A 24,130-nucleotide genomic window follows, 5' to 3' on the forward strand; every position below is an offset into this window, starting at 1 on the left:
CCCAAGCTTCCTCCCAACCCCCCAGCCTCCAGCCCCATCTTACAGACAATCCCTTTATCCCAGGATAGAAGGGGAGGAAGCTGACCAGCAATCAGACTGCAGCCTGTGATTTGAAGTTACTATAAAGAAAGCCTTGAAGACAGAGAACCATTTTCTTCTCTCTCTCCCCACCCCCTCCACCCAAGCCTTGAGTTTTAAGTGTGGCAGCTGAGATAAGTCATAATATCGAAGGACTCCAACTACTCAGGGACCCTGGCCCATTCTACTGCTCCTAGATTTTAGTTATACTGTCTTTCTCAGTCTCTCAGGTAGGTGGATCTGCAAATCCTTCCCACCTGAAACGTTCCTTCGACAATAAAATACCGTCCATTCTTTAAGACTCACCTTTCACAGAGATTCCCCTTTTCTTGCACTTCACACACTGGCAGACTCACTCTTCAGAAACAGTCAGCTATGCCTCTTGCATTATTCTCAATATACTTTCCTGTTGTTCTTTCGCTTTTTAAGCACTCATCAGCCTCCATTACTCTCAGGTTGGTACCCAGGCTCCCCTGCCCCCTCAGCCTCGCATCTCTGAAGCCCCAAAGCCCCGCCTGGGCAGGTGTTCTTTGTTTGATACCTGCCTGTCCCAGATGGCTTTTCTCCTGGCAGTTCACACCAGATCCTCACTGGGATGCAAATTCCCTCAACCTTTAGAAAACAACAACTTCTGAAGCCAACACAAGCATAATCTTGCTAAAAGTTAGAGGCAAAAAAAAAAAAAATCCCCAAAGCCAAAAAAACTATATTAAGATGTATTTTACTTCCCACTGCATGGTAATTTGAGTCTGCTGAATAGCTGTCAGATTAAATGGACTCTGTCAAGTACAGCTAAGCCCTAGCTCATCATCTACCACCTGCCCTTCCTACCTAATTTTCATCACTCATCAACTGATCCCGTTACAGAAAATGATTCCACTTTTTTCAGAAGTTCAAGTCTTTCATTAATGCATCTGGAACAGGCTTGGACAAAGTAAATCAGCTTCTGAAAAGGCTTTGACACCCTCTCCATTCTCTCTCCAGGCTATTCTTATCCCTGTCCTGTATTTACATGTCTGACAAAATTCTGCAGGGGGTTGGGGATGTACTTAAAAGTAAACTACATACCACATTCTCCATCGTTGGCAGAAAGCGAGCTCCTGGTTAGCTGTGCTGCTGCCAAAACACTCAGTAAAGTTTCCGGTGCTTCTCGCTGCCACCGTCTCCTGGTTTCTGGACCGCCTTCAATCTCAATCACTAGGCCATCTGAAAAGGAGACTGGATTAGTGACAATAAAAATGCTTCTTCAATGGAGTTTTTAAAATCACAGACTGCAAGAACCTTGGAGATAACCTAATCCCACCCCTCATTTTATGAGTAAAGAAGCTAAGAAAAGTTCAGTGACAATATGATTGTCACAGAGCTATTGGGCAGGAGAGTCATTTTTTGCTTTGCAAACTGGCTATTTTGGTATGTTGACATTTCTGTTCTATCGTTTATTTTAAATTCAGTTTCCCTTCTTATTGTTTCACTGGTTTGGGATGGATTAAATTGTATTATGTTTGCAAGCCCTTTTCTGTAAATTTAATGATATATTTTGTAAGAGTATAAATATGGGTCCATTCAAACACTTTTAATTACTAACTTCAGTAATATACTTACAGACTTCAACTTATAAGATGGACATAAATTTTAGCTCTCCCTCAGCCCCATGAGGGCTTCCCAGGTGATGCTAGAGATAAAGAACCTGCCTGCAATGTAGGAGATGTAAGCAAGCTTGATTCCTGGGTCAGGAAGATCCCCCGGAGGAGAGAAAGGCAACCCACTCCAGTATTCTTTCCTAGAGAATCCCATAGACAGAGGAGCCTGGCAGGCTACAGTCCATAGGATCGCAAAGAGTCAGACACCACTGAAGTGACTTAGCACACACGGCCCCACGTTATCAAGAACATAGGAAATTAGCAATAAAAATCACCACCTGTAAGATCACACCCAGGTATTGCAGGGACTCTCTGATGAGGAAAGACTATGCCAGAAGCTCAGATGTAAACAAAAGAATTTAGGTTGAAAATACCATCATATTCTAAACAGTCCCAACACTGAAATAGTACATTGGCTTATAAAGCAATTTAATGCGTATCTTTGCACTAACTCTCTAAATCTTGTGGGATAGCTAATATTTCAATTCTGATGTTACTGATGAAAAAAATGACCCTCCAGACATTGCAAGAGAGTTATTGGGCTAGCACAGGAAAGCAAATGAAGCCACCTGCCCCTCCTTGCGAGGGAGGTGGGAGCCTGGATCTTTCCTCCCTTACATTCTCACAGCTACAGTGGTCAATTGTCTAGAATAATTAGTAGGCAAGTCTCTGCAGGGGTAGGAAGTGGAAGCGTTGGTTGCTCAGTCGTGTCTGGCTCTTTGCAGTCCCGTGGACTGTAGCCCGCCAGGCTCCTCCGTCTATGGGATTCTCCAGGCAAGAATACTGGAGTGGGTTGCTATTTCCTTCTCCAGGGGATCTTCCCGACCCCAGGATCAGACCTGGGTCTCCTGCATTGCAGGCAGATTCTTTACCATCTGAGCCACAAGCCTAATCTAAAACAGTATCTTTTGACAAGTATTTGATACAAATCTATAGGGGCTGAGAGTCGGACACAACTGAGTAACTTCACTTTCACTTTTCACTTTCCTGCATTGGAGAAGGAAATGGCAACCCACTCCAGTGTTCTTGCCTGGAGAATCCCAGGGACAGGGGAGCCTGGTGGGCTGCTCTCTGTGGGGTCGCAGAGTCAGACACGACTGAAGCAACTTAGCAGCAGCAGCAGCAGCAGCATAGAGACTATAGGGCTTCCCTGGTGGCTCAGATGGTAAAGCGTCTGCCCGCAAAGCGGGAGACCCAGGTTCGATCCCTGGGTTGGGAAGATGCCCTGGAGAAGGAAATGGCAACCCATTACAGTATTCTTGCCTGGAGAATCCCATGGACAGAGGACCCTGGTAGGCTACAGTCCATGGGGTTGCAAAGAGTCAGACACTACTGAGCAACTTTTCTTTCTTTCATTCTTATAGGGACTATACTGAAAAGTGAGAACTATCAGGTCAGAGTGAGCACTGGCATTTGGGGTGAACACAGCTGTGTCTGGGGCCTCTCTCTCCTCTTGCTGATGATTTAAGCCACTGATGTCAGCCTCACCCTCAGGCATGGTGGAGCAGGTGGAGCAGGTGGAGGTGACATCGGCCGAGGCCATGATTTGCAGCAGAGTCTGAGGAGCTCCTGGGGCCCACTGTCTCCTGTGCTGTGCAGCAGTGGCATCCGGAATGCACAACTCTGGGTATAAGAAAATAACTCGTTCATCTCAAAGCAGCAAAGTGTGACTAATAGCACCAAATGGTTCTTAGGAAACCTGGAATCCATCAGCTGGCACATTCAAAAACAGGTCACCACCATCCTTCTAATACAGATTATTATGGACTGAATGTTTGCATGCCATCCCTCCCTGCCCCTCCCCCACCACCAATTCAGATGTCCAAACCTCATGCCCAAGGTGATGGTACTAGGAGGAGGGACTGCGGGGAGGTGATTAGGTCATGAGGGTGAAGCCTCATGAATATGAGTAATGCTCTTATGAAAGACACCCCAGAGAGCTCCCTCGTCTTTTCCACTAAGGGCTGTTGTTCAGTCGGTGAGTCCTGTCAGCGACCCCATGGACTGCAGCAAACCAGGCTTCCCTGTCTTTCACTATCTCCTGGAGTTTGCTCAAATTCATGCCCACTGAGTTGGTGACGCCATCCAACCATCTCATCCTCTGTCGTCCCCTTCTCTTCCTGCCTTCAATCTTTCCCAGCATCAGGGTCTTTTCCAATGAATCGGCTCTTCGCATCAGGTGGTCAAAGTATAGGAGCTTCAGCTTCTGCGTCAGTCCTTCCAATGAATATTCAGGACTGATTTCCTTTAGGATTGACTGGTTTGTGAGGACACAGCAAAAAGATGGAATTAGGCCCTCACCAGACCCTGAATCTACCAGCATCAGGATCTTGGACTTTCCAGCCTCCAGAAATGTGTGAAATATTGAATAAATGTTGTTAATAAGCCATCAAGTTTATGGTATTTGTTACTTCAGGCCACTGAACTTTTAAGTTCTGAAGTTATAAACAGGTTTAAAATTGTTTCATTTTTATTATTAACATTTGATTGATTTAATGCTAAAGAAATATTAACAGCACTGAATGAACAAATTCTTGAGGCATTATGTGAACTTTAGTAGTTTCCACGGAAATGCAACTGTTCCATTACCTTACTTTATTTGTTGGCCACACTGTGGCATTCGGGACCTTAGTTCCCCAACTAGGGGTTGAACCTGTGCTCCCTGCAGTATAAGCCCATATTCTTAACCACTGGACCAGCAGCCAAGTCCCCTACCTTAATTTCAAAAGTAACATGGTTTTTAGAAAACTTGTTGCTATGTTTCATTATAGGAAATTTGGAGATCAGATAAATAAAGAAGAAAACCAAAATTTCCACAATCCCACTGTCCAGAAGACGATTACAGTTGCAAATTTTCCTTCCTGCATTTTGTTTTTGCTTCGTTTTGAAACAAAAAAATGGGCCAAATACTGCTGCTGCTGCTGCTGCTGCTAAGTCGCTTCAGTCGTGTCCAACTCTGTGCGACCCCATAGATGGCAGCCCACCAGGCTCCCCCGTCCCTGGGATTCTCCAGGCAAGAACACAGGAGTGGGTTGCCGTTTCCTTCTCCAATGCATGAAAGTGAAAAGTGAAAGTGAAGTCGCTCAGTTGTGTCTGACTCTTAGCGACCCCATGGACTGCAGCCTACCATGCTCCTCCATCCATGGGATTTTCCAGGCAAGAGTACTGGAGTGGGGTGCCATTGCCTTCTCCCGGGCCAAATACTACATACCCTTTTATAATTTATTCTTTCCAATTAGCAATATATCCTATCTGAATTATTAAATATTGCTCTATATCACTATTTTAAAGCAAACTGGGTATCCCGATTTATGAATACATTTTAACTTAATTCTTTTTTGCTGGATTTTTAGATTGCTAGAATTTTGTACTATGATAAATAATGCATTATAACGAACTCATTTTTTACATTTATGACTATTTTCCCTAGGTAAAATATTGAAAATGACAATTCTAGGGGCTAGTAATATTTGCTTTACCAAAGCTTTCATTGTTAAAGTTGAATCTATTACTAATTTATTCTGTGATTTTTTTTTTCCTATGTATTTTGAAGAGCAAATTCTTCCCTATTCGAAAAATACTCACATTTTCTTTCATTTTATTTTCTAACATACAGCTTCACTTGTAACATATAAACCCTTTGATTTTAGCTTGTATCATTATCTAGAGTCTGATTTCACAATTTTCCCAAATTGTTAACCAATTAGTTCTAGAGCATTTATTTAATTCTTTTATTTCATTCATTTATTTAATTCCCATTGACATGATGTGACTTTTAGCATATGCTAAATTATGCTACATACTAGAATTTGTTTCTAAACTTTGTCTTTTTTCACTAATTTTTTTAAAATTTTGCTGCTAGTATCATATTGTTTTAATCACTGTAATTTATATAATATAGTTTGATATTTGGAAGACAAGTACCACTCACGGCTCCTCTTTTCTAGATTTTTTTGGCTAGTTAAGAATCTCCAAGGGACTTCCCTGGTGGTTCAGTGGTTAAGAATCTGCCTTCCAATGCAAGGGACAGGGGTATGAGCCCTGTTTGAGGAATTAAGATCCCACATGCCATGAGGCAACTAAGCCCTCAAGCTGCAACTACTCAGCTCAAGAACTACACCTAAGATCGGACACAGCCATAAATAAATAAATTTTTTTTAAAAGGATCTCCAAGATTCTGCAATCTGCCAAGATCTCTTTACACCAGAAAAAACTCCTACTGTGCTTTTGATTGAAATTACCAAAAATCCACATATTTATTTGGAATGAATATTTCTAATATATAACAGTATTGGTGGTGGTGTTCAGTTGTCCAGTTGTGTCCAACTCTTCTCTACATTTATTCAGTCTTTAACTACCTCAGTAAAGCTTTATAGTTTCCTTCATTTGCTCTGCATGATTCTTGTGGAGTTTATTCCCAGGTTATAAGTACACACACATATACACTCACACACATATTTGCTATTGATACTGTCAATGAGATCTAAAGACCAACTGGGGAAAATATTTGCAATAGGTATTTCAGGCAAAGGTTCTAGTTAAATGAGTCTTATAAATTTAAAAAAATGACATATTCAGTAGAAAAACAGATAAAGGGTATGAGCACATAATTCACAAGAGAAAGACAGAGGTCAATAAACACATGGGAAATTGTTCAGCCTGCATAATAATCACAGCAACCCAGTTTAAATTGAGACCATTTTCAGTTTCAAACTAATAATTAGTCCTGGGGTTCAAAAAGCAGGTTTTGTGCCTCCTTTCACTGGTTCATGACAGTTCTATGATTGTGAAGGCCGAGTCAGGTGTCACTCATCTCTGAGGTCCCTTGCACCTAGCACAGTCTGGCAGAAGCTGGGGAGTCTCTGTAAGAAGCCTGCTGAACTGAATACAGATTTTTCCAGGTGGAAGAGAGGCAAAGTGTATTATTCTAGGAAGAGGAAACTGAGCTGAGTCAGGCTGTGTAATGCTCACATAGCTGTAAGAGAAGATGCGGTTCCAACAGGCTGTGTGGATCCCATCATCAGTGCAAGAAGAGGGGGTGATTGAGTGGGATCAGGCCATGCAGTATAACATGTGTTACTCTGTGCCATGAACTGTATCCTATTTATCAAAACATTATCAAAACAAAATTTGAGCAGGGAACTCTACTCATGTTTCATTTTGATAATGCCTCATTTCCACCTGGAAAAAAAAAAATCTTTATTCAATTCAGCACAGGGAACTCTACTCAGTGCTCTGTGGTGACCTAAATGGGAAGGAAATCCAAAAAAGAGGGGATATACGTGTACATAGAGCTGATTCGCCTTGCTGCACAGTAGATACGAACACACCATTGTAATGCAACAATACTCCAACAAAAATTAATTTTAAAAATTTGAGTAGGATAATAATATGACAAGATGACTATAGCAATATTTACAGAATGAAAGGCAAAGACTAGAGAAAAGAGGATGCATAGGAGAGTAAGGCAGCTCTCCTATGAGTGAGGGGAAGGGAAAGGGAAAATTAGGGAAATAGCATCTATTAAACTAAGCACCTAATACGTCCATTTTCACATTAGTCTTTGCAATAAGTCTGTGTGGCAAGCATTAGTATCCTCATTCCTAAGGGGAAACTGAGGTTCAGAGATTTTTTTTTTTTGGCCACACAGCATAATGAGATCTTAGTTCCCCTACTAGGGATAGAACCCTGTGACTCCTGCATCGGGAGTGTGGAGTCTTAACCACTAGCCTACCAGGGAAGTGCCTGAGATTCAGAGATTTGAAGTAACATGTGAAAGGCTGCACAATCAAAAAGCAGCAATACCAGCTGGGATTGGAACTCTGTCTCCAAAGCCCGTGCACTTCCTACCACATACACGGCTGAGACAGGACAGGGCAGAGAGAATGAAGGAGGAGGAGGGAGACTCAGGACATCTCAGAGTAGAAACCACCCCAGGCACGACAGCAGGACCGTCAGCCTGGTGAGGGCATCACCCAAAATAAAGACTCCCTGGGAAGAAAGCACTCAGAAGATTGATCGTACATGCACTGAGTTTGAGATGACAATGGGACTCGTCCATGGAGCCATCTAGGAGATCCTGAGAAAGGCAGATGAGTGTGGAGCTGCTGGTGGAGGAGTGGAAGCTGAGGGAGCGGCTGAAACTGCCCAGGGAGCAGTGCGGAGCAGAGAGGAGGCGGGTCTCTGGGGCTGTGATCTCTGCGGCGGGTGGAGTCAGGCCAGATTCCCCCCAGCTCAGGGAGGGGTGGGGGGCAGGGGACAGTCAGGTCACTGGAGATGAGTGAGGAAAGCATACGAGATGGGTTGTCAATAAAACAGTACCTTCTCATCTGCAGCCTTCAAGGGACACATACCTGCTTCTGGGCAACAGAGTGTTTCAAATGCTTGGTCTGTATAATCTTCCTGCTCCTTCATACATTTATATTCCATGAACTTCATGCCATCCTCAGAGGTCAAAGTTTCATTCAGTATATCCACTGCCTAAAGCAATTCCACAGTGTTTCATGAGAAATAAGCCACATTTTGGGGGGAAAAGTTTAAAAATTATTCTGTATTCCCAGGAGTAGCATTTACCAAGACATGCAATGAGTATTCAGTATATGTTTATTACATGAATCAATAGGCTTTTAAAGCTGGAACTATGTTGGAACAAGGTAGAAACAGCAATGTGTCTATCCATTTCTTCTCTTTGTCAACAGTGATGAGCACTGATCATGTGGCAACTAATTTGATGCAGACGTCCTGCCTTCTATCTTATCCCCCTACTGTTCCATGCTGCTGCTGCTGCTGCTAAGTCACTTCAGTCATGTCCAATTCTGTGCGACCCCATAGACAGCAGCCCACCAGGCTCCCCCATCCCTGGGATTCTCCAGGCAAGAATACTGGAGTGGGTTGCCATTTCCTTCTCCAATGCATGAAGGTGAAAAGTGAAAAGTGCAGTCGCTCAGTCGTGTCCGACTCTGAGCGACCCCATGGACTGCAGCCTACCGGGCTCCTCCGTTCATGGGATTTTCCAGGCAAGAGTACTGGAGTGGGGTGCCATGCTATGGGACTCTAAAGATGAGCTCATCCACGTCCTGCTTTAAGCTTTAACATTGCCAATCAGGTCCCTAAAATTGTTCCTAACATTCCATTATTAATATTAAAATGATCACTCTGTTTCAAGCATATCAAAGTAAAGAAGAGCAAAGGATGAACAAATTGGTACATAAAACTTTTGGGACTCCATTCTTTTTTCTAGAAGGCCAACTTTGAAAGTGTTAGTCGCTCAGTCATGTCTGACTCTTTGCAACTCCATGGACAATAGCCTGCCAGGCTCCTCTGACCATGGGATTCTCCAGGCAAGAATACTGGAGTGGGTTGCCACATCTCCTCCAGGCGATCTTCCTGACCCAGGGATCGAACCCTGGTCTCCTGCATTTCAAGCAGGTTCTTTACCATCTGAGCCATCAGGGAAGCCAACTTCAGCACCTCATTTCACAGAAGCACTGGAGGGACCAGTCCTCAGCTTCCAACTCAGACCCTGGGTCCCCAGAGCTAATCCCTCTGGTACTCACAGCTCTGGGATACTTAGAGCCTAGTGGTTAGAGGTAAGTGCTAACTACCAACACTCCACTTGCCGGGAGCCAGCACAGGAGTCCCCACCTGTGACAAGGTCATGCAGGAGAGCTCTGATGGGCAAGGCAAGTCAGAGCTCGAGGGGTGCCCCCCTGGATCTGCCCGAGTGTGTACCCCAAAACCAGAATCTGTCTGTTTTACTATTTTATGACTTTACCAACTCCCCTGACATTAACAGGGGGCTATCCCTGACCACCCTTCTCTGAAGAAAATCAACTTAGAGCTCTAGTTAATAAGTCTCCTGGGCATAATAGGAGTGTTTCAATTCAAACCCCTCTGATGACTTTCTAGCTTGCCTGACAGGTTTGTTCAGATTCCTGCAGCTACGCATGTGATTGTTCACAGCCCCCCAGCCACGAGCCGCACAGGAAGCTTAAGATATTCTAACAATGCAGAGCTTCTCAGAGAGTTAAAATTGTTAGAATAGAACTAGTAGAGGATTTCTTTGTTGAGCTAATGCTTGCTGCCAAGTTTCTATATCCCTTACCTACTGTGTCCCTGGGAGTGTATTGATCAATATAGTTGGTATATAGAAATGTAAGTAGTAGCTTTAATGTTTGTAACCTTGGACCCTTGAGTTAATTCTTTTCTTGTTATAGCCCACCACACTTTTGCCCTATAGGAATGCAACTTTATCTAATGCTTTCGGAGAGTGGCGCCAGACTTTAGAATAATCACCTTTAAAGAAAAATAAGTTTTCTGAAGAAAGGGTCATAAAATGTTAACAGGCCTCCTGGCCAGAAGATGACGTAAATCACCTAAAGCTTTTCCATATGATAAGTTTGCAGAAAGAAAGCCTGGCTTCGATAAGGATCAAGGACTGCTGACCTTGCATGACTCTGCTGCTAAGTCGCTTCAGTCGTGTCCAACTCTGTGCGACCCCATAGACGGAAGCCCACCAGGCTCCCCCATCCCTGGGATTCTCCAGGCAAGAACACTGGAGTGGGTTGCCATTTCCTTCTCCAATGCATGAAAGTGAAAAGTGAAAGTGAAGTTGCTCAGTTGTGTCCAACTCTTAGCGACCCCATGGACTACAGCCTACCAGGCTCCTCCATCCATGGGATTTTCCAGGCAAGAGTACTGGAGTGGGGTGCCATTGCCTTCTCCGTGCATGACTCTACCCCCACCCATTATCCTTTATGCACAACTTAAGGTATAAAAAGTACTTTGGAAAATAAAGTGTGGGCCTTGCTCATCAAGCTTGGTCTCCCCGTGTCGTTCTTTCTTGCTTCCTTTTCTCTCCTTTTCTTCTCTATTTTTTAAGGCCAAAGTAATTGGAGCATGGGGGTCCTCTGAGACTACTTATTTGCCTGGGCTTCTAAGACACACTCAAGAAGGCGCCCAAGGTGGGGCACCTTCAGCTATTTGAGAGGGCACCTGCGGCCTCCATAGTCAGAGCAAGTTCGGTGCCATGAACTTTATTAGTTTCCCACGTAAACCAGTCAGGTCAAGCCTCTGTCTCTTTCTCCTTTTATCTATTCTTTAATCGCCAACGCCGTCCTCCCGAGGGAATCCCTGGTCCAATTGGGGCTGGATCCCGGTATCCACTGAAGTCTTTATGTAGCAAAATGCTGGTAAAATCTCAAAACTTACTGGAGCACAGAGGATTTTTAGGGCAGTGAAAATACTCTGTATGATTCTAAATACTCTGTAAGATTCTATAATTTTATTCTAAAATAAAATAAATTATGTATTTTTATTTTATTTTTAAAACTTTTTATTTCATATTAGAGTATAGTTGATTAACAACATTCTGTTAGTTTCAAATGCATAGCAAAGTGATTCAGTTTTAAATATAAATGTATCTATTCTTTTTCAATTTCTAACTAGGTTCTTACAGAATATTGAGCAGGGATCCCTATGCTATACAGCAGGCTCTTGTTGGTTATTCAACTTAAATATACATGCTCATTTATTTTAGGTGAGTTTATTAGTTGTTGACTATATATTAATATTATGTCTTCTATTTTAATCTGGCTATAATTTAAAAGTTACTGTTAGAAGGACAATATCTTTTTTATAATAGCAAAGTAAAATGGAATAATCCATTTATATGAATAATCTCAATTTTAAAAAGAACAGAAGGTTAAGTATTTTGGAAGACTTGTCTGAACACTACAGATCCTTCTAGGAAGCTTTTAGTAAATTTTCTCTACCCTCTATGGGAAAATTTCATGAAATGTGCTACTAAGACACTTATTCTCTCATCTCTACTAATAGAAATTTAACTTAATGGCATACCTCTTCCTCTTGGAGGGTGTTTTCATCAGAAATACATTCATTTAAATTAATTTCAAATTTTAGCCCTCTCTAGAAGAAAGCAAGAAAAAAATCTTAGTTTTATAATCTAATGAAAGCCTTAAAATTACAACTCCCAATTTGACACTACAGATACTTAAAACCATTAGTCTAACATCACAAAATAAGGCAATTCCATAAAATAGTAGGGGGTGAAATCCTGTAGGCAACTGGATTACAAGGTGCAGAGACCCAGCCAGACTTCTAATACAAAAATTTAAGACAAAATGTTTATTACCTGAGCTTTATGTTTTTGTTCCGAACTTTTACTTTCCTTTATGTTCTGAGGTTTCATTTGTTTTAAGTCTCTCTCAATATCCTGAAACTTAGAGAAAAAATAAAATCTAGCATTTACTATTGATCAAACAATTACATTTTCACCATCGCCGAATTCACAGCAGGGTCTATTTACATTATTTGATTTCTTGAATGAATCTGATGGTTGTTTTGAGAATAAAAGCATGCATTTTGCAAAGGAAAGTTAATGATAGTCTACTAAAAGCTTGGCCACAAGGTCCATTAACTTGAAATATTAATGCATTTAACACCAACATTGCAACTCTGCGGGGTGACAATATTTACCGCTTCAGTCCCATACAACCTAATCTAATTCAAGAATGTAATTTGGGGACTTCCCTGGTGATACAGTGGATAAGAGTCCGCCTGCCAATGTAGGGGCCATGGGTTCGATCCCTGGTCTGGAAAGATGCCACATGCTTTGCAGCAACTAAGCCAGAGTGCCACAGATACTGAGACCCGTGGCCCAGAGCCTGTGCTCTGCAACAAGAGAAGCCACCTCAATGAGAAGCCTGCCCACCTCAATGAAGACTGGCTCCCGCTTGCCGCCACTTGAGAAAGCATGCAAGCAGCAATGAAGACTCAATGCAACTAAAAATAAATAAATAAAAATTTTAAGAAGAGTGTAATTTTGACTATAAGATCCTTTCTGTAAGAAGCTTATGATCTTAATCAGGAAAACAAAAAAGTGCACAGCTCGTGATGCTACAAAGGAAGGAGGGGAGGGTCTAAAAATTGATGGGTAATTTAGAGGAGGAAGAGAAGACTGTAAAAGTACTGACAAGAATTTCCAAAGAATGGTCAAGAGGTGAACTTCAGACCCCGAGCTTTCTTGGGGTTCAGTCCTGGGCCCTCTGCTGTTCTCTTCCTCAGTACACGGATGGTGGGGTTTAGTCACTCAGTCGTGTCTGACTCTTGCGACCCCATGGACGGTAGCCCACCAGGCTCCTCTGTCCATGGGATTCTCCAGGCAAGAATACCGGAGTGGGTTGCCATTTCCTTCTCCACAATACCCTGGGGTCTCATTTATTTCCAGGGATTTAAATGTGATCTTTATGCAATGACTCTTAAACATGTCTTTAAGAGTTGTCTTGCAATTCAGCTGCCTACTTGGTACCATCCTCACCTTAACATTCACCCCACAATCTCATATGGAGCGTCCACCACGGACCAGACACTGCCCTGCACAATGGGATGGTGAAGAACGTGAACGTCCCTACTGACACACAGCTTACATTTTACTGGAGTAAAATAGGTAAATGAGTCAGCAAAGCAATGATGTCATTTCAGAAGGTGTTAAGTGCTATAAAGAAAAGGTTAGAGTAATAGCCCAGAAAATGAGTAGAAGAGGACAGTAACGTAGGAAAAGCCTACCTAGCATTTGATTGAAGCCCTGGAATGGTGTTGGACCCTGGCTAAGGAAGGAGACCTGAAGCAGGGATGTGGTCTCTCAGATCTTCCTGACTCAACACAGCCAAAGCGGAGCTCCTGAGGGCCCACCCCCCAACATACAAGCTTGCTCCCTACTCTTCCACATCTTGGTAAAATGTACTGTTCCTTTCAAGCCAGAAATTTATGAGTCTCCATGTGTTTATATATATATATTCCCCTGGAGAAAGGAATAGCAACCCACTCCAGCATTCCTGCCTGGAGGATCCCCATGGACAGAGGAGCCTGGCGGGCTACAGTCCATAGGGTTGCAAAGAGTTGGACACAACTACAAGACTAACACATACCTACACATAGATGTTAATTACTGCCTCTTCTGTGGACCACACCCTTTGCATGTACTTCACATCTATCAGTTTGAACTGTTATTGGTTGATTGCCCCACAACCCTGGGAAGGGTGCTTTTCTGCCTTGCAATGTTACACACTCTGAAACAAGACTCTGACTTCTGTTATCTTACTTGTATTTGTGAGGCTGGTTGTCTGATTTGACTGTGTAGTCTGATTGTCTCAATTGCATGAGAAGTGTCATATTGCTTTATTTCCCTTTGTGTGTGTATGCTAAGTCACTTCAGTTGTGTCCAACTCTTTGCGACCCTATGGACTGTAGCCCACCAGGCTCCTCTATCCATGGGATTCTCCAGGCAAGAATACTGCAATGGGTTGCTATGCCCGCCTCCAAGGGATCTTCCCAACCCAGGGGTCAAACTCGTGTCAAACATATTAGACCCTGAAGCCCCATTCACCCCACTGGGTAGAAAAGTCAACCTTAGTCCACTTTAGAGCTCTGAGCACCACCCTTTGTGGAAGTCCCCGGGTTTTCACAAAAGGAAACACTCAGGGAGGCTGTTCAGCCTTCACTTCACTCAACATGGCTTCCTCTCACCTGCACTCAATCAGGCCCTTGGGGCACCTCATTGAAGATGAAGGGAAAAGACCTCCCAGAGGAAAAAAGAAAAGTCCTTTGTGAGCCATTTGATCATTCAGCTCTGCACAGTTCCCTATGAATGCCAAAAAGGTAAGTTTGAAGATAAACTGTGAGATTTATTGAGAGGTGTCTTTGAGATTCAGATTCAAACACCATTGGACAATAGAAATTTTTTCCACCCCGGAAGCAGTTCTCAAACTTGGGTGCACGAACTTACCAGCTAGCTCTTGACAACAAGATGCCTGGGTCCCACCCCAGACCATTTGGGATGGAGTCCAGGTATTTTAATTTTTTTTTTTGATTGCTCTGTGTTTGTTTTGTGTGTGTGTGTGTGTGTGTGTGTGTGTAGCAGCACCCCACGCAAAGAGCCGGATCTTAGTTCCCCAACCGGGGATGGAACCCGTGCTCCTGCAGGAGTCTTAACAACTGGACCACCAGAGAGGGTCCTGATTGAGTTTTTTAAACTTTCCCCCGTGGTTCTACTGCACAAGGAGGGATGGGAACACAGGGCTGGAGCAGACTCACTGGGAAACGCAGCATCGTCTAACAATAACCATCACCTGCACAGGTGCTTCTTCCTCAGGTGCTTCTTCCTCAGGTGCTTCATGGGGGATGGGCAGGTCACTCTTCTTCACCAAGTAGGTTTTCCAGCTCATTTTTGAGTCCTCCTTCAACATAAATTATACACAATCCACAAGGTTGGTTCTGTGTCGGTTCTGAAGGCCACTTGCTGACCCTCAGCTGCTAGACCTGAATGGGGTCTTGTGAGGACACTGGCCCAGGGAGGATCCGGGGGCGTGGCTGGAGAGAACGCCCTCATGGCCTCTGTTCTCTATGGCCGCCTTCCGTTTCCCCCAAGGGCTTCTTTCCTGGCCTCTCTAGAAAAGTCTGCCATCCATCTTTCCTGCATGCAGGATTCCATCCCAAACCTGCCTTAAAAAACAGGGCTGAGGATAACACGAGGCTCTCCACCACTAACCAAACCACTGCTCTGGGCTTCCCAGGTGGCGCTAGTGGTAAAGAACCCGCCTGCCACTGCAGGTAGAGGTGAGAGATGGGGGTTCGATCCCTGGGTCGGGAAGATCCCCTGGAGGAGGGCATGGCAACCCACACCAGTATTCTTGCCTGGAGAATCCCATGGACAAGAGCCTGGAGGGCTACAATCCATAGGATCGCAAAGAGTCAGAAATGACTGAGCGACTTGGCATGCATGCACTGCTCTGGTGATAAGCATGTCCAGCCTGCCCCTCCCACGGCACCCAGCCCTGAAGCTTTGTGTGGTTCCTTCAGATGCCCTCCTCCTTACCTCTGCCTCTCCTAACTTCACTCTGCTTCTCAGACCCAGTTTGGGCCCCATCTCTCTTCTTCCAGAAAGTTTCTCCACCGGCTCATCCCGCTCATGTTTACTCCCATGCACTCACAGGGCTTAACCAGATTCAGTTATTCCATCACTGCTTCACACGTGCGTGTCTTACCTTTCCAGCTGTTTATGGGTAGAAGTGTCTATGCTAGAAAGGGTACAGGTTTCAGAATCAGTTGCTTATTTGTGTTTTGTGTGTGTTAGTCATTCAGTCGTGTCCTGCATTGCAGGCAGATTCTTTACCGTCTGAGCCATCAGGGGGTGTTACATAGTCTGCCTTGTAATATCTAAGTGACTTGAACTTCTCTCTCATGGGAAGTAAAGAAGATGTGGATGTCAAAGCTCTAGTTCAGAGCCCAGTACATACAACCGAATTGTACCTCTGCTCATTTCACCTATATTCATTTATATATATGCCCTCAGAGACGGGGAGAGAGAAAGATAAATTTCAGCAGTGTGGGTAGTTCTACACAATGTGTGTAGTTTAAGTATGTGTGAGACAGGCTGTGTCCTCAATGGGACTCGGTACCCCCGGCGTCTCATAGGAGGAGCATTCCAGGGTCCGGACAATGTTTCTAGTGTTTAAAAACGCATGTGTTTTTCATGCAATGTGGTCTCCAGACACAGGCCAGCCATCTCATGTGGAGTTCTACTGAAAAAGCAACCACCTAAGAAATCGAAGAATGAATCTCCAATGTGGCTCCTTCAAAGGATATTTCAAAAATCATCTCAACTGTACTCAAATGTTGCCTTATATAGACTACCCCAGCATATGAGACTATACAAGTGTGTGTGTGTGTGTGTGTGTGTGTGTGCACATGCGCACGCACTCAGTCATGTCTGACTCTGCAACCCCATGAACTGTAGCCCATCAGGTTCCTCTGTCTGTGGGATTCTCCAGACAAGAATACTGGAGTGGATGGCCATTTCCTCCTCCAGAGGATCTTCCCGACCCAGGAATCAAATCCACGTCTTCTGCGTCTCCTGAATTGGCAGGTGGATTCTTTACCACTGAGCTACCTGGGATTCCGATGTAGCTAAATTCAGTAAATGCTCGTTGTTTTTCCTGCCTCACAGGCATGAACTCACTTCCTGTATCGAATCCAGTTCTGGAATAAAATACCTGCTTGGTCAATACTTATTGACTGACTCACAGGGAACACGATCAACCATATTTAATAGCAGGCTCTCTTCACTGAGGCTCCCAGCCCATCACCTTGTGCAGCCTCAAGTAAACCATAATTCAGTGGGGCTTCCATTACATCTGGCAGTTTTCCTATTTAAAAAAAAAGTTTGCCTGATAAAGTTTATCTTTTTGATGAGAAGATCATTACTCCCGTGGGCCACAATTAATCAGCCTGTACTCTAGAGTCTGGGAACTGCAATTACTAAGTCCACACACACAGTTACTGAAGCCCACATGCCCTAGAGCCTGAGCTCTGCAGAGAAGCCCGAGCATGTATTGAAGAGGAGCCCCTGCTCGCCACAACTAGGAAAAACCTGCACAGCAACAAAGACCCAGCACGGTCAATAATAGTTAAATATCTAATATTATTTTTTTTAAAAGATCATTACTGTTAATATCTGCTCAGTTTAGTTAGCTCTGAATCAATAGAGCAACATTTTGTTTCTGTTTTTAAACATTTATTTTGACATGGGCCATTTTTAAAGTCTTTATTGAATTCGTTACAATATTGTTTCTGTTTTATACTTTGGATTTTTGACCATGAGGCATGTGGGATCTAAGTTCCCTGACCAGGGATTGAACCCACACCCCCTGCATTGGAAAGAGAAGTCTTAACCACTGGACCGCCAGGGCAGTCCCTCAACATTTCCTTTAGAAGAATGAATTTACCTACCTCCAGTTCACACCCCATCTTCTTTCTAATTTCCTTCATGTCATGGTGATACTGTTGGCGTATTTCCTCTAACTGCTTCCAATATTCCTGGAAAGCAATCCCAATTCCGAAATGTTAAATGTTTGCGGACAACTTGACAGAATACTCTCTAGAGAGCCTATGATTTTATTTTTATTTTATTTTTTATTTTTGGCCATGCCTCACGGCACGTGGGATCTTAGTTCCCCGACCAGGGATCGAACCCACACTCCCTGCATTGGAAGCATGGCGTGTTAACCACTGGACAGCCAGGGAAATCCCCAAGACAGCCTATGATTTTAGAAATGTGTGATATGTAGTAAGGGAAAAGTCGGTGCTCCCCAAAATGATAATCTGCCTTATACCTTGCCTGTGGTAAAGTGATCATATTTGGAGATGGTGTCATTGCAGAGGTGAATAGTTAAGCTAAGATGTGGTCACAACTGGGGCAGAGTGGGTCCCTAATGCATACAGCTGCTGTCCTGTTAAGAAGATGGCCAGGGACTTCTCTGGCAGTCTAGTGGTTAACTCTCTGCACTTCTAATGCCGAGGACTCGGGTTTCACCCCTGGCCAGGGAACTAAGGGCCCCACGCCACATGGTGTGGCCAAATAATAATAATAATAAATAATATTAAAAAAAATAAGCAGACTCCTTTTAAAAAAAGAAGACGAAGATGGTCACACAAGGAGGATGCCACGTCCAGTGGCAGAGACTGAGTTGTGTCACTGCAAGGGAGGATATCTGAGCATCACGGACCAATGACCAGAAGCCAGCAAAAGGCAGAGAGGGACTCCCCTCCCGAGTTCAGAGGAAGCATGGCCCTGCTGACATCTTGACTTTGGACTTCAAGCCTCCAGAACTGTGAGACAGTAAATTTCTGTCGCTTCAAACTGCCCAGTGTGTTTGTAAGGCAGCCCGAGGGAACTAACACAAATTTCAAATATGTTCAGGATGGACAGTTACTTGATCAATCCAAGGTAAAAAGCCCTATGAACTCAGCTACACTGCATTCTCTGAGAAGGTGAAATGCATGTCTTTGTCTCCCCTGAGCCCTCAGCGTGGTGCATCACACCGTGTATCCAGCAAGGGTTTGTGTAGTGAGCTCTTTCGGGTGCACCATAGATGCTAAAAATAATAATACCCTGCGTGTGTGTGTGCTAAGATGCTTCAGTCATGCGACCCTATGGACTGTAGCCCCCCAGGCTCCTGTGTCCATGGGATTTTCCAAGCAAGAATATTAATACCAGAGTGGGTTGCCGTGCCCTCCTCAAAGCAACATGGTATTACAGTACACAAGACAATGAGAGAAATCCAGCGGTAGCCCTTGGAAGCAGTTTCTAACCTGTTCCTTCATTTCATTTCTCCTGAACTGCAGCCCCCAGAATCTAGGTCCTTCCCCATCGCTTCTTAGCTTTTGTCTCTGGTTGTCATTTGGCTCAGCAGAAGATGGACGAAGACCCTGTTATTGGAATAAAGTAGTTTATCAGGTGTATTTGCATTCTGGAAACACCTTATGACTTGACCTGCACTTCATCCTTTAAGCAATAATTATATTATCAATCTCACTATTTGATAATAATTATATTGAGTTTTTTTTATAGTAAGCAGAATTTTCTTAGATTAAGCATGAAACTTTTAAAAAAGTAAATGAATAAAACCATTGGTATTGTGTATTCTAAGCAATCAATATTTTATGCTAGCATGTAAGATGCCTAGATTTGTTTTCTGAACTGGTAAACTGTAACTGTGGAATCAAATATCTATAAAAGTTCAGCAACCCTTGGAGCTTGAGATTAGGTAGGGGAAGAGAACTAAAGCTTTTGAGCAGCTCAAAATAAGACCAATACAAATAGGATGTATATCCAGTTTCACTCAGCCCCAGAATTTTGACACTATACTTAAGGGTAAAGTTTAACTTTCATTTCAAATAAAATATGATAATCCCTTTTTTAAAATGTGTAGAATTCTAATAAACTAGAATCAAAGAAAAGCAGCACTTAAGGGGACCTCGAAGCTTATCTACAGCTTTTATAGAGAAAGATACTGAAGTTCAGAGAGGCTGCATGTTCTGCCTAATGTCACACAGCAAGTGATGGAGCCAGGGAAGGAACTAGGCTTCTCAGACCCTAGCTGAAGCCTATTCCCAATATTCTTCTTTAGCTGTTAAAAACTAGTCTTCTATGTGGAATGAACTTTGACTTAAGGAACCATGAATATTTGTGAACAGAGAAAGCGTTAGAAATTTCTGATGGCCTCTTATATGTGGTTTTTACTTACCAATTGCTTTTCCACTTTCAGCTTATATTGTTGGGCTTCACATTTCCTCTGAAGGTATTCAGCAAGCCTTAGGAAACAGAAACATTCAGCTTGAGTAGAAATTTTAACTTGTTATAGGCAGCAATTTGACAAGTAGATTTTCAGCTTCATAATGAGATTCACAAATCGCCTGTGACATTCTGAGTTCAAAGTGAAAAGTGAGAGTCGCTCAGTCACGTCCAACACTTTCCAACCCCAGGGACTATACAGCCATGGGATTCTCCAGGCCAGAATACTGGAGTGGGTAGCTGTTCCCTTCTCCAGGGATCTTCCCAACCCAGGGATCGAACCCAGGTCTCCGGCATTACCAGAAAGAAGAAAACAATATGAAAAATTCAAGAGTATGAATCTGTGGCCATAGTCAAATGGCAACATGAGTAAGATTAGTTACCTCAAATTTGAGATGAAAAAGTGTCAAGGGAACAGTGAATTAAGTATTTTAAATGTAGAGTCTGGAGATTCTTCCTGGATGTTTTAGGAGAATTTGGACAGACTTCAAAATAAATGCTGATATAGCAAGATATTATTCAGAGGACGAAAGTTTAAGTTAGACTATGACATTACCATTGACCTGGAGGTGGACTGTGGCTTTCTTCCTGATCATAACTCTCCTCATCTCTGCTATCTTTTTGAGGAACACGGTGGTAATTTGGTCCATGTGCTCTCTTCCTCAACAAGTCAAGTTGAGCATAAAAATGATCATAATGTCCACACACTGCAGCAAGTTTGGGCCTTTCTACCATTTTTACCTGAGGGATTGAAATGAAGAGAGATTTTTTTTAAAAATACAGGATTAAAATCTATAATAACTGATTGCTTGATAGTGGCCATAGCTAAGACAAGGCATAGAAATTATCTTGTTGTTCTTGCTCTAGACTCATTTTTCAGTAATCTCACAATCCCCAAATCCTAGAACTGAAAAATGTTTTAGAAGCCAAAGTCCTGCAGCACCATAGTTAATAATTTTGCTCAGGTGTGAATATGAGTCACGTATACTTCATGGCTAGTGTATAAAAAATACTTAGCGAGTATCTATCCAACCCAAGATATGAAACTAAACTGTGCTATTATTTCCTATTTTTCACAAAGTTATTTGTTGTTGTTCATATACACAGGAAGAGCCCCTGGAGGGGGAAATGGCAACTCACTCCAGTATTCTTGCCTGGAGAATCCCATGGACGGAGGAGCCTGGCAGGCTACAGTCCGTGGGGTTGCAAAGAGTTGGACATGACTGAGCACACGCACAATATATATGTTAGATTAAATATGAAATTATAGATATTTGACCATCTTTAACTTACAAAGTGAAAGAAGAAAGTGAAAAAGTTGGCTTAAAGCTCAACATTCAGAAAACGAAGATCATGGCATCTGATCCCATCACTTCATGGGAAATAGATGAGGAAAGAGTGGAAACAGTGTCAGACTTTATTTTTTGGGGCTCCAAAATGACTGCAGATGGTGATTGCAGCCATGAAATTAAAAGACACTTACTCCTTGGAAGGAAAGTTATGACCAAACTAGATAGCATATTCAAAAGCAGAGACATTACTTTGCCAACAAAGGTCCATCTATTTAGTCAAGGCTATGGTTTTTCCAGTAGTCATGTATGGATGCGAGAGTTGGACTGTGAAGAAAGCTGAGCGCTGAAGAATTGATGCTTTTGAAATGTGGTGTTGGAAAAGACTCTTGAGAGTCCCTTGGACTGCAAGGAGATCCAACCAGTCCATTCTAAAGGAGATCAGTCCTGGGTGTTCTTTGGAAGGAATGATGCTAAAGCTGAAACTCCACTACTTTGGCCACCTCATGCCAAGAGTTGACTCATTGGAAAAGACTCTGATGCTGGGAGGGATTGGGGGCAGGAGGAGAAGGGGATGACAGAGGATGAGATGGCTGGATGGCATCACCGACTCGATGGACATGAGTTTGGGTAAACTCTGGGAGTTGGTGATGGACAGGGAGGCCTGGCGTGCTGTGATTCATGGGGTTGCAAAGAGTCAGACACGACTGAGTGACTGAACTGAACTGAACTTACAAAAATGGCACATTCACATAATCCTATTCAAATATTAAAGTAAATGTGTAAAATCCGGCTTATCAGTCTAAATACAAATTAAACATTTATTTTAATTTTAAAGTGTCAAGTCATTTTCTTAGTTTTACAATATTTACCTATGTACAACCCAAAAGAAGGTACTACTAGTTAGTTGAAAAATGGCTAGAAATACAGAAAAGTATTGGAAGGAAAAAACAGCTTCTTCAGGATTTTCTCTAAAATCCCAAACGGTAATAACAACATCCAAGATGGTTCCTGTGGAGACCTCCCATTTCACTGCATTAGCAGAAGCTTTCAGAGGATTGAAGAACCAGCAATACGTTCTAATATCATCCACCCACAAATCTTTCAGATGTTTTTTGTTTGTTTGTTTGTTTGTTTTGCCTCCTGCAGGTTTGCTACAGAGTATTCTAAATTACAACATACTTTCAAAATTCTTTAATAAAGTTAAGCCACATTCTATCATATAAAGGGCAATAATTTAATAGTTTCAAAAATCTATCTGTACACCAACATATTTGCTAAAATGTCTAAATAGCAAGTAAACACTTAGGAAATGTACTTCAAATGGTCCTGTAATTATACCGTGAGCCTTCTTTAAGAATATAATTCTTCAGTTAAAATACAACAGCCATTTTTATGTGCCAGAAGCATTTCACTAGCAAAAACTAAAAGATTCAACATTCTGATGAAATGGATTCAAATAACTGGCATAAAGAAACTCAGGGAAAAAAATCAATGATTTTATAATGAAAATTCCTCAATTACATACAACATAATGTAGAAAGTTTTCTGCTGCGATTCTACTCACTTGTCCTATATAGAAAAATCTTATTTATTTAAAGAAATTAAAAGGAATTGAATTACAAAAAAAACTAATACATACCATACCTATAAGAAAATACAGCATTGTTAAATATATATATATAACAACTAGAAGTTGTCCCATGAACTACCACTTTAATGCTAATTACAGAATTTTATTATAAGTACAAAACTAGTGATCCCCCACATCATGACCTCATACCTCATGAACATGTGGAAGTAGTTCTGTAGAACAGACCATCTGCTAAAACAACAGGAATGCTTTAGCATGACTTACAGATATGGGTGTCTGGGCTCCAGCTGGTGATCTCCATTCATTTCTACGTAATACGTCCTTCCTCTTATTTGGCACTGTTATCCTTGATTGTGGTAGACACTTTCCCTGGAATCTCACTTTCTGTATTTTAGAATCTTATTTAACCAAAAGAAAACAACTTCATTTAAAAAAATTTTTTATACTTGTGAGAGTATAAGCATACGGAGCATTTCATAACACACTTTAACCAGAAACATTTATGTTCACTTGAAACATGTTCACTTAAACCAGAAACATTTATACTCACAAAGAGAAGGGCTGACAGAAAATGACTACACATTTCCTTTGGATGGAGGAAATCATTCTTGCCAGGGTTCCTTGACATAGTTCTCTCTTTCTCCCTCTCTCTCTAGTCGCTCAGTCATGTCCGACTCTTGTGACCCCATGGACTGCAGCCCGCCAGGCCCCTCTGTCCATGGGATTCTCCAGACAAGAATACTGGAGTGGGTTGCCATTTCCTTCTCCATACATAGTTCTAGTAATATTTAATTATTTAATAGTCTACTATTTAACAATTTACGAGTGAATATTAACATTTACAGAAACAATACGCATAACATGTTTAGTAGTTCAATCATTAACTAAATTAATTACAAGTAATTAAATGTAGTCATCAGAGCTTGGGTTATGAGGCCGCAGCGCTCAGGTCCAATTGTTGTTGGAAATGGATGAGTGGGTCTCCTAACATGTTGGTATTTATCACATTCACCCATGTGTTCCTGTTTTCCCATCTGTCCTATATTAGAAATGTAGACAATACACTTTCTCTCATGCTCTACTTCTCTACTTTCTAAACATTCTCAATCTAGATCAATACATAATGATGTCAAATCAAATTAAACATAGCAGAATTATCCATTCACTTTCCCTTTATAACTTTCCTAAGTTTATAATAATTTCTCCATCACAGTAAGTAATATTTTCCTCTCACTGGTTCCTCCTCATCCTTGAAGCTGAGATATTTGGTTATGGCTAAAAATCCTGCCATTAAATTGAATAACTTAAATTGAAGAAAGCAGGGAAAACCACTAGACCATTCAGGTATGACCTGAATCAAATCCCTTACGATTTTACA

The 24,130-nt window shown here is 42.3% G+C and overlaps 1 protein-coding gene across 3 annotated transcripts in view; it reads right to left on the reverse strand.

Annotated features, from left to right (window-relative positions):
* Positions 1–24,130, reverse strand: part of NEK5 (NIMA related kinase 5) — a 62,933-nt gene that overhangs the window by 6,882 nt on the left and 31,921 nt on the right. The window contains exons 11-21 of one of the 3 annotated variants that reach the window (XM_055542243.1): positions 23,017–23,150; positions 20,426–20,610; positions 19,823–19,889; positions 18,888–19,004; positions 17,526–17,612; positions 14,867–14,974; positions 11,872–11,958; positions 11,577–11,645; positions 8,072–8,198; positions 3,207–3,341; positions 1,147–1,284 (exon numbers count right to left, since the gene is read on the reverse strand). In XM_055542243.1, coding sequence (XP_055398218.1) covers positions 1,147–1,284; positions 3,207–3,341; positions 8,072–8,198; positions 11,577–11,645; positions 11,872–11,958; positions 14,867–14,974; positions 17,526–17,612; positions 18,888–19,004; positions 19,823–19,889; positions 20,426–20,610; positions 23,017–23,150 — 1,254 coding nt within the window. The remainder of the gene's footprint in view (positions 1–1,146; positions 1,285–3,206; positions 3,342–8,071; positions 8,199–11,576; positions 11,646–11,871; positions 11,959–14,866; positions 14,975–17,525; positions 17,613–18,887; positions 19,005–19,822; positions 19,890–20,425; positions 20,611–23,016; positions 23,151–24,130) is intronic. The other 2 variants (XM_055542244.1, XM_055542245.1) reach the window with 2 other exon arrangements.

Source organism: Bubalus kerabau, chromosome 12 (genome assembly GCF_029407905.1).
Source record: "Bubalus kerabau isolate K-KA32 ecotype Philippines breed swamp buffalo chromosome 12, PCC_UOA_SB_1v2, whole genome shotgun sequence".
Classification (NCBI taxonomy): Eukaryota; Metazoa; Chordata; class Mammalia; order Artiodactyla; family Bovidae; genus Bubalus; species Bubalus kerabau.